Source organism: Arachis stenosperma, chromosome 4, assembly GCF_014773155.1.
Source record: "Arachis stenosperma cultivar V10309 chromosome 4, arast.V10309.gnm1.PFL2, whole genome shotgun sequence".
NCBI lineage: Eukaryota > Viridiplantae > Streptophyta > Magnoliopsida > Fabales > Fabaceae > Arachis > Arachis stenosperma.
In genome coordinates, this window is record NC_080380.1 from 5,374,455 (window position 1) to 5,392,327 (window position 17,873).

The following is a 17,873-nucleotide window of genomic DNA, read 5'->3' on the forward strand; positions in this document are numbered from 1 at the left end:
TTGGGTTGCTTCACTTCCTTGTCATCATTAATTAATAATTATGTAGGTGATTAAATTATTTTATATTAAAAATATAATGTTTGAATTTTTTTAAAAAAAAAATATTTTATCCAAACATGATATGACTTTAATTGTAATTTTATCGTTTTAAAACAAATATATATTTGTTATATCCAAAAAACATTACTACTAATTTTGATTTAAAAAAATACTTCTACAACTTCATTTAAACACAAACACTCACAAAATATAAGAATGATATATTTTAAAAAAAAAAACTAAATATAAAAATAACATTAATCTGACATTTTCTCCATCATCCAAGAATTTACAACTACTATGATCTCTGTCACACAGATTTCAGAAATTTTAAGTTGGATTCCTTCATTATCCAAGGATTTAAATATAGACATTGCAACAGTTATTGTAACATAACATAACAAAGTCGAGAACAGTGTCTGTATTTTCATATAACAGTTAACATTTGAGTAGAAAATCTAAGACTTCTACCTAACCACAGCAGTTGTTTTTCTGAGAAATTGGTTGTCCCTTCATTTGAACAGTTTCTGACGAATTACTAGCAGTTGGTTGGCTTCCCATCCTACAGGTAGGTTCCAAAACATCACACAATCAATACTTTTCCATAATAGGTTACATGCTACTAAATGTAAGATGATTCGTGTAATAGAACATTAACACTGCATAAAAATCTAGCACACGTTTAAGAAGAAAAGGGGCATAAACTTATCATGGCCTTTCAATATTTTTTAGTGTTGAAATCTCCACAAAAGTAATCAAAGAACAAAAAATCACAGTTTTTATTGGCCTATGTAATCTGGTAACGGTCTCAAATGAAAAAGAGGGGAAGCAAGAAATATTAGATACTTCTTCTTAATCTCTGCTGCCATAGTTAAGAAAGCCTGCTCCACATTGATTGAATCTTTAGCACTTGTCTCAAGGAAAGGGATGCCAAGCTCATCTGCAAAGGCCTGTCATATATGATTATAACACAATAATGTTAGACAAACTATGGTTCTCTTACTCTTCTCTTATTTTACATGGAGAGTTAACTAATATTTAAATATTTAATTACTGTGGAGTCACTCGTTTACTTCTTTGTGTAAACAATTCTATATTCATTAATCAGTAATAACTACTGAAACATATCACAAGTCGAACATGTGCTCCTAAAGGAAATAGGAAACATTACATGCTAACACATGGAAGGTTACCTAAACATGATCTAGACCTTAGAGTAAAAACTTCTGTTGAACAATAAATATGCTGAAAGAAACATGTATGAAAAGGTATAAAAATTAATTGGAAAAAAAAAGGAAAAACTTCCAAGAAACAAGAAAATTGCTCAATGAATGTGCACAGGAAAACAAAAAGATACTTAGACATTTACCTTAGCAGTTTGAGTATCAACAACCTTATTCTCAACTAAATCACATTTATTTCCCACAAGAAGCTTGCAGACACTGTCACTAGCATATCTATCTATCTCATGCAACCACTGCTTCACATTGTTGAAGCTTTCCATCTCGGTAACATCATAGACAATCTGTCACAATCCCGAACTCCATAATTTTAGAAGTTTGCTTTAAAAACAAGTTTATTGGTGCTAAGGCAAGCATGCATTTCTAGCTTTAGAGGATTCATATGACAAGAAAGTTACTTACAATAATTCCATGTGCTCCCCTGTAATAACTGCTTGTTATAGTCCTAAAGCGCTCCTGACCAGCCGTATCCCACTAAACAAATTAAATAGAGAAAGTATCAGACATCAATTCTTAGGAGGAAAGATGGTGTCTTGACTCTTGAACACTGGGCACCATCATTGATCCTTCTTTCAAAGATTTGCAGTGAGACGAAATGAATCATGCAATTGAGTTCTAATTACAAAGACATCTAGAAAATACATCAAAACAGACACATTCAGCCTCAAGAGTGCAACTATAAGAAAGAAATGCAATGTTACCATGTGGCCACCATAATCAGAGACTGGAGCACACCGTTATAACACAATGGTTATGACCATGCTGAACTTTACCGAAATTGGTTATGTCAAAATCACACAGACAGATAGGACACATGAAGAGAAATCAAGAATTCATTATCGTTGTTTATGCTGTACACATTCCATGGACCACAGTCCACAGATTACTACGCCAAAGGTGAGTAAATTTGTAATCTGAGGGATGTGGGGCATTATACTCATAATAGGATTGGTTTTAATGAGAAGAAAGTACAAACCTAAATATAGTTGAAACCAAGCCACATATATAATAATAATAATAATGGAACTAAAAGAAGCCATGGCATGTGCGTTAATTGTTTTGTTTAAAATATAACGAAGCTTCTTCATTTTTAGTATATAGTTTTGGGGCTTTTGCAAGATGGGACATGTATAGTTAGATCACCGACGGAAACAAGGGTTACAAACAGGAAAAAAAAAGCCGTAGAAATTGACATAATATTTAAAAAAAAAAATACTCACAATCTGCAGCTTGATGGTCTTCCCTTCCAGCTCCACAGTTCTGATTTTCTGAAAATAAATAAATAAATAATAGAGTGAAATTATAATTATAATGAGTATTGAGAAAGGCGTAAACAGTGAAGCAAAGTAACAAATGGAAAATATTAGGTTACATACGAAATCAACTCCAATGGTGCTGATGTAGCTGTCGATATAAGAATCATCCTGAAGAAATTAATCAAAGACAGAGAACGGGTGAACAATTAGAAGAAGAGGAAAAAAGAGTGTGAACAAGAGGGTTTTACAGCGAATCTGAGGAGGAGGCAAGATTTTCCGACGGACGAGTCACCGATTAGTAGAAGCTTGAAGAGGTAATCGCTGTCAAATCCATTCAAATTACAACAATTAATTAATAATTAAACTTAAAAAGGGGAAAGAGGGAGAGAGAGAAAGAGAGGAAAGGAAACTCACTATTCGTTGCTCATTTTTGAAAGGAATGAAATGAAATGAAAGGAAAGGGAACTAGCTCTCTCTACTCTTCTTCCTTGCTTGCTTGATCCGTTGCAATGGTCAAATTAAATGATTGCTTCTTTTCTTTTTCTTTATACACCTTTTGTTAAACAAGCTCTGTCGACAGCAACAAGGTAAATACTCAATTAAACTACTAATTACCTTTTAATTCTTTCTTAAGTACTAACAAATAAACAGCAGAGAAAGAGACGTTACAGTTTCAGACTGGTAGCGGTGCGGCCTCAACACTCCCACAAACGACGCAGTCCACTTTGCCAGGAAATCTCATTGAAAAACATTTTATATGTGCTGTCATGTGTTGGGAAAGAAAAAAAAAAAAAGGAAAAGAGAAACGTGTTTTACTAATCATTCACTAGCAAAAATTACTTGGGCTAAGTAAATGAAAAAGCTGTCTATCTACCTTTTTTTATAATAATTAGTTGATATTTTTTTAGATTGGTAAAAAATTAATTTTTTAATGAAATAATAAATAAATATCTCACAACAATACCAAGAAACAAATGTTATTTTAATTCCTATGATATTCTCCTAGACTCAGGAGTCAGGACTAATCTGCAACAAATTTGAGTTTGTTTAAACGGATTATTCAACTAACTATGACACCAATTAAAACAAATATTATATTGTTCATAGGTCTTCGTTTTGGGCGGAGTGGTTTGTTTTTTTCTTTCATTATTTGGGTTTGGATACATGGACTTTTGCTTAAAGACGAACGAATGATATCTAGCCCTATTTGGATGCCTAAGGCCCAATCGTAGCCAGTGTTTATGCCAAAAACCAAACATGACAAGATAAAAAAAAAAAAGACAAACATGAAAATCTTTCTTTTCGTGAAGAATAAAGTTGGTGATTTCGGATGGGTTTAGTAAACCTTTTTAAAGAGATATTCCTATTTTTAAAAAGTACAAGTATTTTATTTTTCGTTTGATAAATCAAAAAATTCGTATGCTTGTACTTTAAGTTTTTAAAAATTAAGACTGTTTTTAAAACCCTAAAAAACTTTTAAAAGTCAACTTATATTTATCAAAATTAAAAAATTTAATATAATTTTAAATATTAATTAATATCTAAATTTAATTCTTATATTAATATTTATAAAAATATTTTTAAATTTTAAAAATTATTTTATTAAACATATTTATTTTTACTTATATTTATTAAAAATTATTTTTAATTTAATTTACCAAATACACAAATACTACCACTTTTCAAAAAATGACTATGAACAACCGGTGAGAAATATCATACATTTATATTATATTATTCTTTATTTTTATTTTTAAGTAGAATAGTGAACGTAGTATATCTATACATTTTTGCTATCCCTTTGTCTTTTAACGTTTTTTTCTTCATTGAATCAGTCGTTGGAAAATAGTTTCCACACAATTTGCTCCATGACTTTTCGAGTCAACATAAAAATCAAGGTCCCGACTTGCATTGAATGTTGTGAAAACTAAGGTAAATTCCAATTCTTCGTCGACTTAAAGCTATGCATTTGCATATATATGCACACGTTTTCCACTGTTAGTTTTCATGAACACAAGGTATATGATAAAATGATGCTTAGAATCAAGAACAACTAGTTACCAATTCCGTTTTCAAACACAACAAAAATTTAGTTCTTCCATGCATGCAATGATGTTTCTTGAGCAGAAGTATCACCTAATGTTCTGTTTCTTCCTAGCTTTACTTCCATTTGCCAGTGTTGGTCAGAGCCATAAGAACATTTCATTGGGTTCTTCCCACACTGCACAAGCAGGTGATTCCACTTGGGCTGTATCACCATCTGGTAACTTTGCAGTTGGTTTCCAACAGATTGAGGAGAATGGGTTCTTGCTATCCATTTGGTTCAACCAAATACCGCAAAGGACCATTGTTTGGTCAGCCAATGGAGGAAACCTTGCACCTCAGATGGATTTTTCTTGCTGAATGATCCCACCGGCAACCGAATATGATCTGCTGGATCCTCCGGCAGTGGAACATCCCATGCTGCCATGGTTGATACCGGCAATTTCGTGTTGGCGAGTCAAAGCACCGAGTACTTATGGCAAAGTTTTGATCATCCCACTGACACAATCTTACCAGGACAAGTTCTAAATCAACCAAGTACTCTTGTTTCTAGATATTTGGAAACAAATTACTCAAGTGGAAGATTTAAGTTTATATTAAAAGATGATGGGAACCTTGCACTTTATACTACACAGTATCCGTGGAGCTCTTCAAATTTTAATTATTGGAATACAAATACTTCTGGCAGTGACTTCTCATTAGTCTTCAATCAATCTGGGGTTCTTTTCCTTCGGGCAAACAACGGAAGCATAATCAGCATGATATCATCAAATACTCCTTCCACCCAAGATTTCTACCAGAGAGCAGTGCTTGAATATGATGGAGTTTTCAGGCATTATGCCTACCCGAAGAGCAGTAACTCCAATACAAGAAGCTGGAAGATGGCATGGTCAACTGTTTATTACTTACCGCCAAATATCTGCTTGGATATTACGGAAGATTATGGCAGTGGAGCTTGTGGATTCAACAGTTATTGCACTTTTGATGATGGGAAAAAGAGTTGCCATTGTCCATCTGGATATAGCTTCATTGATCCAGCGGATGTGATGAAAGGATGCAGACCGGACTTTGATTCACAAAGTTGTGATGGATCTTCCCCAGAAACAGATCTTTTTGATTTCTATGAGATGGAAAATACAGACTGGCCTCTGACAGATTATGAATATTTTGAGCAAGCGAATGAGGACTGGTGCAGACAGGATTGCTTGAGTGATTGTTTCTGCGCTCTTGCCATTTTTAGAGGTGCTGGGTGTTGGAAAAAGAAGTTACCCTTCTCCAATGGAAGGAAAGATCCCAGTTTTCAAGCAAAAGCTCTGTTAAAGATAAGAAAAGATAATTCTACCTTCAAATGTGAGGGTCCAGTTAGAAAGAAAGATAAATCTAAGCTGATTATAGTTATCTCCGTGCTTCTAAGCAGTTCAGTGTTAATGAACTTGCTCCTATTAGTGGCGGGTTTTTCAGTTGTATACTGGTGGAGATCTAAGAGTTCTAAGGCAAATCAACCTAGCCAATCCATTGTAGGCACTTGTCTTAGAAGTTTCACTTTTGAAGAGTTGAGGAAGGCAACGAATGGGTTCGAGGAGGTGCTTGGTCAAGGGGCATTTTCAACTGTCTACAAAGGAGTTTCATTTGATCCTACCCGGAGCCACATTGCAGTTAAGAAGCTAAACAACATGGTCAAAGAAAATGAAGAAGAGTTCAAAACAGAGGTAAGTACATTTGGTAGGACAAATCATAGGAATTTGATCCAACTCTTGGGATTTTGCAATGAGGGAGACCACAGAATGCTTGTATATGAGTTCATGAGCAAAGGTTCTTTGGCAAGCTTCCTTTTTGACACCACCGAAAGGCCTAGTTGGTTTCAGAGAATGCAGATAGCATTGGAGACAGCTAGGGGAATCTTGTATTTGCATGAAGAGTGTAGCACTCAGATCATACACTGTGACATTAAACCTCAAAATGTTTTGCTTGATGAATCTTTCACTGCTAAGATATCTGACTTTGGCTTAGCCAAACTTTTGAAAATTGGTCAATCTAGAACCAGTACAAGGATAAGGGGAACCAAAGGGTATGTTGCCCCTGAGTGGCTTAGAAACATGCCAATTACCATCAAGGTTGATGTCTACAGTTATGGAGTGCTATTACTAGAGATCATTTGTTGCAGGAGGAGCTTTGAAGCAAATGCTGAGAATGAGAACCAGATGGTGCTGACAGATTGGGCCTATGATTGCTTTCATGAAAGGAAACTTGATTTATTGGTGAAAGATGACAAAGAGGCCTTAGCTGACATGAAGATGGTGGAAAAGTATGTGATGCTTTCTTTATGGTGCATTCAGGAGGATCCATTACTGAGGCCATCCATGAAGAAAATCTTGCAGATGCTTGAAGGGTCTATAGATGTACCAGCCCCTCCTGATTTACCTTCATTGATAACTACCATCAGTCTGTAGCTTAATGCATTTGTCTAATAGCCTAATACTGTTTCATTTTCTTTTGTTGTGTTGTCACTCTTTCAAATAAAAGTTCTTGCGTCTATTAAGGTGTATTAGATTATCTATTTTCTTGTGTTCTAAACATAGATCAGGTTTGGAATATGGCTAGTCAAATATGAAGGCCAAGGTTCCATCATATTTATTTAAGAAATGTAAAAGAGAACAAATTAAGGTATAAATATTAATGGTGAGTTCATATAGATATTTAATGTAGATATCAATGTCAAGGAGGTTGGGGTAATTTATTATTATTTTGTGCCTATCATACCTTATTAGATAGATTAATATATGACAGGAACTTTGATAGCTTATCATGATGAGAGGACTAGTATATATACATATTCATTGTTAGATTAGATCTCTCTCCTTTAGTGGCCGTTGAAGCAATTCCGAGTACTTTATAGTTCAGTGAAGATCCTATGGGCATATATATATATATATATATATATATATATATATATGTTAGGGTGACAAAAATAATAAATTTTATTAATTTTTTATTAATATTTTTTTGTTATTAAATATTTTAAAGGGTAAAGTATATTTTTTGTTCTTTAAGTCTAACAAAAGTTTCAAAAATACTCTTAGGTTTTATTTTATTTCAATTTTCTCTTAAAAGTTTTCGATTTGCATTAAATATACCTATGACGACTAATTTTTCAAAAAATTTAAAGTCAATTCAACAACAATTTTATAAGAATAACTCTCAACACAAGCAAATTAAGCATAATTTTCATGTATTATTATTAGATTGATGTTAAATTTTTTAAAAATTTAGCCATTAAAGATATATTTGATGCAAATAAAAAATTTTTGAGACAAAATTAAAACAACATAAAACTTAAAAGTATTTTTGAAACTTTTACCAAATTTCGAAGATAAAAAATATACTTTATTCTATTTTAAATATTATATTACCGCAACTTGCATTCTATTTTTATTCTTGCAAGTTTCTTCACTCATCACTCGTAGGAAAGAAATGGTATAGTGTTAGGGACGTTTAACTCCATAGATATCGTTGTCATGGTGTTATTTACAATAATGTCAAGCATCCAATTAGGAGGGAGGTTTATGCATTATTATAATAATATAATATAAGTTATAAAAATGATGGAGTTCCTTTCTATGCTGAGTCAAGGGAAAAAAAGTTAAATAATGAAGTTGAACTTAAGTTATATACCACCAAATAATTACTGTTTAAAATATTAACAAAAAAAATTGCATACATACCAACAGACATACAGAGATGGTTCACCAAATTGTTTGAGGGTTCAATTCAACCTTCTATTTGCATTAATTACAGCTGAACTTATGAATTGATAAGTCAACTGGGAATGTATAAACAAATATATATGTCACGCTTGAATTATAACTATCTATATATTCAATTATTTTTGTAATATAAATTTTATTTGAATTGTTTTAAGGAAAATGAAGGAAGATTGAAATGTATACACTAGGATATTACAACTTACTAAAAGATTGTCTGGTTTAATTAATTAATTAATAACTAGTGACAATGAAAAGTTGAAAACTAATAGTTCTTTTGATTGGATAATAATTGGACCCAGTTCACTAGTGATACCGCTTCTTTACAAGTTACAAATATGAAGGACAAATTTATGATGGAGAAATAGTTAAGGATAATTAACTAAGGTAATTAAGAATTAAGAATTCAATATAAAGCGAAACGCACGTAATCATAAAGTATAGTTTATGATATTTAATTTAAGATTTTTTTTTTTTTTTGGACGAATTTAAGATTCAATAATAGCTTAGTCCAAACGTGAGACAAAAAAAAAAGGTTCCCAATAATTCAACCCCAAAAGGAACGTTTTCAATCTGTGGGCGTCGCAGTCGCATTATTTTCTTTTTTTTTTTTTTGTTGGGTGCAAAATCTTTATTCAAATGCAACTTTACTTGTAAAGAATTAAAGATGCTAATAGTAGAAGACATTACAAACTTAATCTAGCAATAGCTTCGTTTCTAAATAAGCTTTTTATTCATGCTGAAAAAAAATATTTTTTATTTAACATATTTTTAATATAAATTTTATTTTTTTATTACATATTTTATATTAATAACTAAGTTAATATTTATTTTTGGTGTATATATACCCATACTCATCATATTCACTTTATAGGCATATATTGGTAGCATGTGGAGGTACGTATATCTACGTAGGGATGGCAAAACTCTCTGAGACGCAGGAATCCCTGCGAGAATTGCCTCGAATGAGGATCCGATTATGAGAAATTTTTTCGTGGGGATGGGAATGGGGGACAAAATTCCCTCGAGGCAGACGCGGGGATCCGAGCGGGGATTCCCGCCCCATCCCCGCTAATCCCCGAAGTTCATAAATTTACTGAATTGTCCTTAATAGTTTATTTCTCATATATGTTTTTTAGTCACACACACACACATATATATAGAAACCCAAAACTTCTAATCCTTATTTGCATAACTCTTCTTCAATTCAGAAATCATTAACGATGTCCATACTCCATCCAACCCCTCTGCAGCCACCCTCTCGCCACTTTCACTTCTCACCGCATTGTCACACCTCATCTTGCCATGATCCTCACTGCGTCGTGCTCTCTATTTGCGGCGTTCCTTTCCGTAACTTTGTCGTCGTGTCCATTCTTCTCTCTGTTGTCGCGTCTCCCACCTTGTCCACTTCTCTATCCTCTGGCTCGCCATTGCGTTCCCCCACTGCGTCATTTCGAAAGAAGTCGCCATCTTATCGTTTAGATTTTTTGTATAAAAGGGATAAGTATGATTTTGGTCCCCAAGGTAGAGGCTGAAAATTTATTTCGTCCCCCAATTTTTCTTCGCTCTAAAGTGGTCCCCAAGGTTTCAGTTTGTTTTAAAATCGTCCTTCGGACGAAAATACCCTCCCCTCCCCTCCCCTCCCATCTTCTTTCTCAACACCCTCTTCTTTCGTAACCCAGAAAAGAAAAACAGCCAACAATGGATAACAATAACAACAATGACAAAATTAAAAATCAGAATAACCCACCACCACCACCACCATTATCATCATGGTCATTATCATTATCATCAGAACCATTAACAAAATTGAAAATAAGAAGAACAGCAAGCAGAAGCGGAAGAACAACAGCAAACGAAGTTAAAACCAGAAGCTGAAGCTGAACCCAGAAGCTGAAGCAAAACAGAAGCAGAAGCAACACTAATGAAATCAGAACTCAGAAAAATCATCATCATCAAAACTCAGAAAATCATAATCTGAACTCAAACAAACAATAATAAAATTCAGAATCATCTGAACTCAAATAAACAACAATAGAAGAACAACAACCCAGAACTCAAAATCATCGTCATCGTCAAAACTCAGAACCCAAAATCAGAAAAACGATAATCATAATGGAATCAAGAGAACAACAACAACACAGAAACCAGATTGATAATCATAAGCATGCAGAAGCAGCAGAACCAGAAGAAACCACAAGAAACCAGAAACGGGCGAGGAGCAGCGGTGGCGGCGGCAGCGAAGAGCGGCGGCGGCGAAGACCCTTCCCCTTCCCCCTCTTCTTCCCGAAACCCCCACTCCCCCCTCTTCTCCCTTCGCGTTCCCTTCCCCCTTTTCCCGAAGAGCAGAGCGGCGGCGGCAGCGAAAAGCGGCGGCGGTAAGGAAGACCAGTGGTGGCGGCGAGGAGAGAAGAAGAAGAAGAAGAAGAAGAAGAAGAAGAAGAAGAAGGTGGTGGTGCGGTGCAGGGTGGCAAAGCGGCGGGCGGCGGTGCGGTGGTGCGGCGGTCCCCTTCCCTTCCCCCTTCCCCCTCCCCCTTCCCCCTCCCCCTGCCCCCTTTTTCTCGCCCCCACCCCCTTTCTTTCTTTCCCCACCCCCCTTCTCTGTATCTATCCCTTTCTTTTTTTTTAATTTATTTTATATTTATTTTATTTTATAATTTTTTTAATGAAGGGTAGTTTGGTAATAAAAAAATAAAATTGGTAAAAAGAACGATTTTAAAACAAACTGAAACCTTGGGGACCATTTTAGAGCGAAAAAAAGTTAGGGGACGAAATAAATTTTCAGCCTTGAGGACCAAAATCATACTTATCCCTTGTATAAAATCTTGTTATTTTTGTATAGAATGGATACTTAAATCTCTATTCATATGGAAATTAATAATTAGTTAGAACTATCAGATAGATGGGAAATGGGGTCCCCACGGAGAATGAGAATTTGTGGAGAATAGAGATGGAGAGCAATATTTTTCTATAGCGAAAAACGGAAGCGGGGACAGAAAGTAAATCTGGAAGCAGGGATGGGGAGCAGGAAAGCATCTCCCGCCCCCGCCCTCGCCCTACCCCATTGACATTTCTATATCCACGAGAGTCGAGATCGTATTGTGTTTTAAATATTAATTAAAAAAGTGAAAGTTTCATTAGAAGACAGGAAGAATTTGTTAAACTTTAATTTATATAGTCTAATTGATAGATTTCTTCCTTGTTTAAGATATTTCTACTTTTGGACAAAATATGATTTCTTTGGAACACAACTCATTCACGGATTCACCTTTACATCCAACCTTGCTTGTGGGTGTAAAATCGATTGATTTCATTTTTAATATAAAATATATATTTTTTTTAAATAAGAATAAACTAAATATTTTTTCTTAAACTGTGATATTATACTGTTGATCATAAATTGAGATCATAATATTCTGTTATTGAGAAACAGGTTAATCTAGCAAAAAAGAAAAAAAAAGTTCTACATCAAATAAATAAAAAAAAGCGTATCTTGCCTTCTATCTAGTATCAACTATATATATTTTTTTTTTAAAAAATATTATTTGTTATTAGAATTTAATTTTTATATAAGTAGAGCTAGGATATGTATTTTATCCGTGGGTATCCAACTCGATCCCATCCAATCGGGTAGGGTTGTCAACCCGATCCGCAGCGGGTAAGGTAGGGTGCAGGTAGGATTTTCGTCACTACAACAATATAGATTATTTTTTAGGGTTATAATGTGTAAAAGAAAATTAAAATTTGTCAAAAAAAAAACAAATTTTGACACTATTTTAACTATGAAAATATGTTAATAAAAGTTTTGTCAAAAATAGTATTTTTAACATATAAGCGATTGTGAAAAAAATTTAAATCTTATTTTGATAAATATTGGCTGTCAAAAATAATTTGTTAGAAAATTTTGAGAACATATTTTCTGTGATACTTATTAATTGTCAAAAATACTATTTATTTTGACACTTATTGACTATAAAATATTCTCAACAAAAAATTTTAACAAAGAATGAGATGTGATCTTGAAACTAAAGAATAAATTGAGATTTTGAAGATAAAGAATGAGTAGTATAATCCTAAACTGAGAGCAGTGTGATGTCAAAATTAACAGAGCCCAAAGAAGAAAAAAATAGTAGAGTAAATTGAAAACAAATGAGTGTCAAAATTGAGGAGTAATTTTCTACGGTCAAATTTTTCGTCAAGAAAATATAGAAAATTTGATATTTGTGATATTTGTCAAAAATATATATTAATTTTGACATTTAATTATGGTGTTAAAAAATAAAGTGTCAAAATAACTCTATTTTCTTGTAGTGCGTGCGGGTCGGGTAGGGTGCGGGTTGAGTCTCAACTCTATCCGACCAACCCGCACTCTATATATGTATATGTTATATATTTATATAAAAATATATTTTAGGTGGATGTTGAATCAAAGACCTCTCACTAAATGTAAAAGACTAAAAAATTATTAATTGATAATTTAATAATTTTTTTTACATAAAAATCAGTTATATTTTAAATTATCATAAGTTATATCATAATATTATATCTTATTTGTAATCTGCGGGTAGGGTCGGGTACCCGTGGATTAAGAGAAGATAGGGTTAGGGTTGGGATATTCTCAACTCGCATGTAGGGTTAGGGTTGGATCCAAACTCTACCCTACCCTACCCATTGCTACCCTTAGGTGGGAATGAGTAGGGTAGAGTAGGATCTGAGCCTACCCGCTGGTTGATAATTTCATTAAATCTCTATCCTATCCTATCCGGGGGTTGAAAATCTCTTAACCCTAACCCTACCCGCACGCTAAAGTTCTAAATCCTACCCTACCTTATCTTATTCGTATAAATATCAAATTTTTTTAAAGTAAATATAAAATTCAATAATTTCAAATTTTATACATATTAATAAATGCTCTAAATTATTAAATTAATTAACTAATTTAGTAGCTGTTCACTTATTACAAGTCATTACATAAGAGAGACCGTAGGTTTAAGTTTTACCTCCTTCATTACATACCTAATTTTTATAAAATGTGTTATATATGGGGTGTGAGTAGGGTAGAATAAGATACATCCTAAACCTATACTCTATTCTACCCGCCACATATCTGGACCGATCTCTACCCTAATCGCAATGGATCGAATAACTTATCCTATTTGAACGGATTGAATTGGATTAAGTACCTACGAATAGGGTATGTATTGCTAACCCTATATATAAGAAAATATAAAAAAATTACACAAGCATAAATATAAGTATAGACTCTTTAATTAGAATAGACAAGCATTTCTTATGTTACTTTCTTGTAGTTTAGTTCCATTTGATGTGTCTATGCCCACCATAGAAACCATAGGCCGTCCATCCGCGGTTTTATATGTAGAAAATATTGACCCGTTAAGCTTTTTGCATAGTGAAGCCATTAAATAGACAAACATGTTAGTAAACTAAACAGGCTAATGTAACATTCTCAGAGACATCTATGTGAATTGTGAAGTGTTTCCAAGTTTTAAGTTATTGTAAATTTGCTCCTAAATGTAGTCATATAAATCATATAATAGAGTAGTAGTGGATGCTTGCGTTAGCACATTATGCCAAGAATATAATGATGAGGTTTTGATGGTTTATGATTTGATTGGTTCATATGTGAGACTAAAAGTTTTAGTTGAAATTTTGTCAAGCAAGGTTAGAAATATAATTATTTATATAATTTTTTTATTAGTTTAAATTTGTATGATTAGTGATTTTATGTAGATTTTAAATATTCATAATTTTTTTAAAAGTAATTTATAATGGTATATATATCGTTATAATAAAAATAATTTTTAGTGACAATAATATAATAGTTATTATATATCTTATTTATTATATATTTTTGCAATTAAAAGAGTCTTTATTGATAAAAAGGAGTCTTAGTTACTGTATATCTTATTTATTATAAATTTTTGGTAATTGTCCGTTTCTTTTGTAACGATTAATGAAGTTTTTATCGAGTTAAACACTAAAGTGGTCCCTGAGATTCACAAAAAGCACCGATTTAGTCTCTGAGTTTCCAATTGCACATATTTAGTCCTCCATATTGAAAAAAATACATCAAGTTGGTCCCCCGCATATTTTCCGGCCAGATTCCTTACCGCCGGGAGTGACGTGGCAAATGAGTGCCACGCTGGATGAACGAAAACGACGTCGTATTGGGTTTTGGCGCTAAACCCACTAATAGACGACACCGTTTCAACTCAGCATCTACAAAACTTTCAAACCCCCTTCCCCAATATTGAAAGATCACTTTGTCTTCTTCATCTCCTGCGAACTGAAACCATCAAACCCTGGCATTCTAGACTCTTGGCGTGACTTTTTGAAGTAAAACAATCTGGAGTTCAGTGGAACCTCTTCATCGTTGGCTGAAGATCGGTGAAGGAAGGAGCAAAGATTCTGCCTGGAATCTCCTGTGACAGAGGTAGGCATGCAGAATATTACATAGTATTTTTCTGTTCTACGTAGTGGTAAGGTATCGTACATTATGGATTTTACTTGGAAATTTGGTGTAGATTGATGGGAAACCATGGATGCTATGTTAGTGGATAGGGTTTTTGCATTGGGTGGTGTGGGTAGGGGTAATCGGAATGCTCTGTTTTCAAACTGAAAATATGAAATTTCTATAATGGCATGGTGACTAAAGTAGTTGTTAGTTAGGGATTTTGGCATATGATCTGTTGTTGATTGTGGATTCTATATTTTAGTAAAAATTTTGTATATTTTTTTTCCAATACAAATGGAGAAGTTGCTGGATATAATGTTCCATCATGGTGGAACGTTTAAGAAGAATGCTGATGGAAAGTTGGTTTACTCACCTGACAATAAAGCTTGCTTAGGTGATTTAGATGAGGATAGACTTGATGTCTTCTTCATCAGGAACTATTTCAAGGAGTTGGGATATGACAAGGTAATTGAGTGTTGGTGGCTGGTTCCGGAGAGGAGCTTGGAGGTTGGTCACAATGGATTCATACACGAAGACCTACGAACATTATATCAATCCTCTTCCGGGTCAATCCATGTGGAAAAAATCAGCATATAGTAAGCCCCAGGCTCCTAACATCAAACGAAAACCAGGAAAGCTCACAACCAAAAGAAGAAAGGACGCTGATGAGGGTCCTAGTGTAAACAAGAAAGCTAAGCAGACTGTTACCCTAAAGAGACAGCTCAAGCCATTCACATGCACATATTGTGGTGTAAAGGGCCACACCAAGAGGGGATGCAAACAGAAGAGAGCTGATGAGCTTGCTGCTGCTCTTGCGGCTGCAGCAGCAGCTGTGGCAGCTTCAAAGGACAAAGCTACTGCTACTGGGAGTACACCTGCACCTGAAGCAACCAACAGTACCAATCCGGCAACATCGGCAGCTGACATTCCACCCCCAGTGTCTGGACCGCAAGCTGAAGAGGTTGAATTATCCCAACCAAGCTATGGTGGAACACAAGATGAGGTATAAAATATCCCAAATGATTTGTTGTTCATAATCTTATATTTAACTCCCCTTTTCACAGTAACTCATTTAACTTATTACACTTCAAGCAGGCACCACCCAGCAACAAGGCCACCTAAGTTACCAACTAAACGGAAGACCACACCACAACCAGTAACTTCTTCTCCGATGCAAGGAGCAACTGCAGCCACAGCTTCAAGGTTGGAAAGGTTCATGAAGATGGTTCCAACACCTCAGTTCAAGGCACCAAGGAAGAAAAACCCTTGATTGGGATGTTGTAGCAGCTGCTTTAACAATATATATGGGATTTGGGCATTGGTTGATATTTTGGATTTTTTGTTACCTCTCTTAGGGAATGGCTCTTATGTAGACTATATGGTTTATTTTGATTTTCTGGTAGTAGATAATTTAACAGAGTTTATGCTTGAAGGTAGCTGTTTCAGTCTGTTTATCCTTATGTGGACAACTGCAACTATGTTACATTGACAATGTCTTGTTTATAATCTACAAAGCTACTATTATCAATTTACATCTTATGTTCATTCAGTTTGGTTTCTATTTTTGTAAAATCTATCTACAAATAACACACCAATAAATTAAACATTTCCCATACATTCATTAACAGATGCTTCCAAACACAGTTCTTACACTTTTCTCATCACAGGTGAAACAAGTTCTTACATTTTTAACATTACACCTAAAACAACAACTAACATAGAAAAAAACAACAATCCTAACATTTGTATCATATATTTCTGGGTCCTTAACTCAGCCTCTAAATTGCCAATCCTCAAAGCAAGACTAACGCTCACTTCTTCATTGTTGTATGCAGCAGTGTCTTCCAAATTTCCTTTATCATCTTCTCCAATGTCTGCCCATCGAAAGAAGCCACACCATTTTCTTCCACTACTCTGTGAACATGAAATTTAACTGTTACCATCAAATTAGTCAGCAACAAATCTTCATGAAACACTCACGTTGTAATTCGGGCATCCAAAGAAGGGCTTATTTGGGTGGGTTTCCGTTCCAGACCATCGGAGCACAGGACGTTTCCCACACCCACACCGCTCTGGTACTCGCGTGCCTCTACTCTGACTTGGCCTCCTTGTGCATGATCGCAAAGAACTTCCCTCTCCTTCATCTGCACGTCCAACCATCCTCCAACCAGCAAAGCAATGGGTACGAGAATGAACAGGGAAGAAGAAGAAGAAGAAGAATAACAAGAGGAAGAAGAAGAAGACGAAGAAGAGAAGAAGACGAAGATGTGCTGTGCCAATTCCGAGTTAGGGTTTAAAAAAGGAATCAGGGACAACATTGGTGCATCAAGTTTCATTTGCCACATCATCCAACCGTTGGACACTCCAGCGTGGCACTCATTCGCCACGTCACTCCCGGCGGTAAGGAATCTGGCCGGAAAATATCCGGGGACCAACTTGATGCATTTTTTTCAATCTGGAGGACTAAATATGTGCAATTGGGAACTCAGGGGCTAAATCGGTGCATTTTGTGAATCTCAGGGACCACTTTGGTGTTTAACTCAGTTTTTATCAATAATTATATAATTGTCGCTAAAATTTTTTAATAACAAAGCATAAAACATCTAATATTTAATTATCAATAAATGTATTAATAACTAATTTTATTGTTATTAAAAACAAAATAAAAAATGTTAAAAAGTAATTTTTTTTAATAGGGTATGTACAATGTTTGAAGGGCTTAGTAAAAGCGATATAATAAATTAAAGTTCACAATTACGTCTTGATTATATAAAATTCATAAGAGAGTTCTATATATGCATATTTTGCACTGGCCTTGTTCAGCTTTAGAATATTCTCCATGATTATGTCACTACTGACAATTTGGTTATTTTTTGTTATTAGAATTTAGAGGTTCCTGCATGAGTCTAAAGTTAACTACTATCCATTTTAGTTTGTAATTTATACAAAATAATACTAGACAACAACTATATGTAACAGCTGGGTAAGAAGGTAAGTAGTATATGGTGAATGGATCTTCTCAGTTAAAAATTTTAATTGACCATATTAATTTAGATCT

At 34.3% G+C, this 17,873-nt stretch overlaps 2 protein-coding genes across 2 annotated transcripts; one reads left to right on the forward strand and one right to left on the reverse strand.

The window, feature by feature from the left end:
• Positions 1 to 285: 285 nt before the first annotated feature.
• On the reverse strand, positions 286 to 3,308 carry LOC130976314 (ras-related protein RABD1-like). The gene is made up of 9 exons (XM_057901146.1): positions 3,206 to 3,308; positions 2,951 to 3,106; positions 2,785 to 2,857; positions 2,657 to 2,704; positions 2,501 to 2,548; positions 1,683 to 1,754; positions 1,409 to 1,564; positions 886 to 989; positions 286 to 601 (listed from the first exon to the last, which is right to left on the reverse strand). The coding sequence occupies exons 2-9, from the start codon at positions 2,962 to 2,964 to the stop codon at positions 511 to 513; spliced, it is 606 nt and encodes a 201-aa protein (XP_057757129.1). The 5' UTR covers positions 2,965 to 3,106; positions 3,206 to 3,308; the 3' UTR covers positions 286 to 510.
• Positions 3,309 to 4,361: 1,053 nt separating this feature from the next.
• Positions 4,362 to 7,112, forward strand: LOC130973058 (G-type lectin S-receptor-like serine/threonine-protein kinase LECRK2). Its single transcript, XM_057897431.1, has 2 exons — positions 4,362 to 4,468; positions 4,695 to 7,112. The coding sequence occupies exon 2, from the start codon at positions 5,005 to 5,007 to the stop codon at positions 7,027 to 7,029; it is 2,025 nt and encodes a 674-aa protein (XP_057753414.1). The 5' UTR covers positions 4,362 to 4,468; positions 4,695 to 5,004; the 3' UTR covers positions 7,030 to 7,112.
• The last annotated feature ends 10,761 nt before the right edge of the window (positions 7,113 to 17,873 follow it).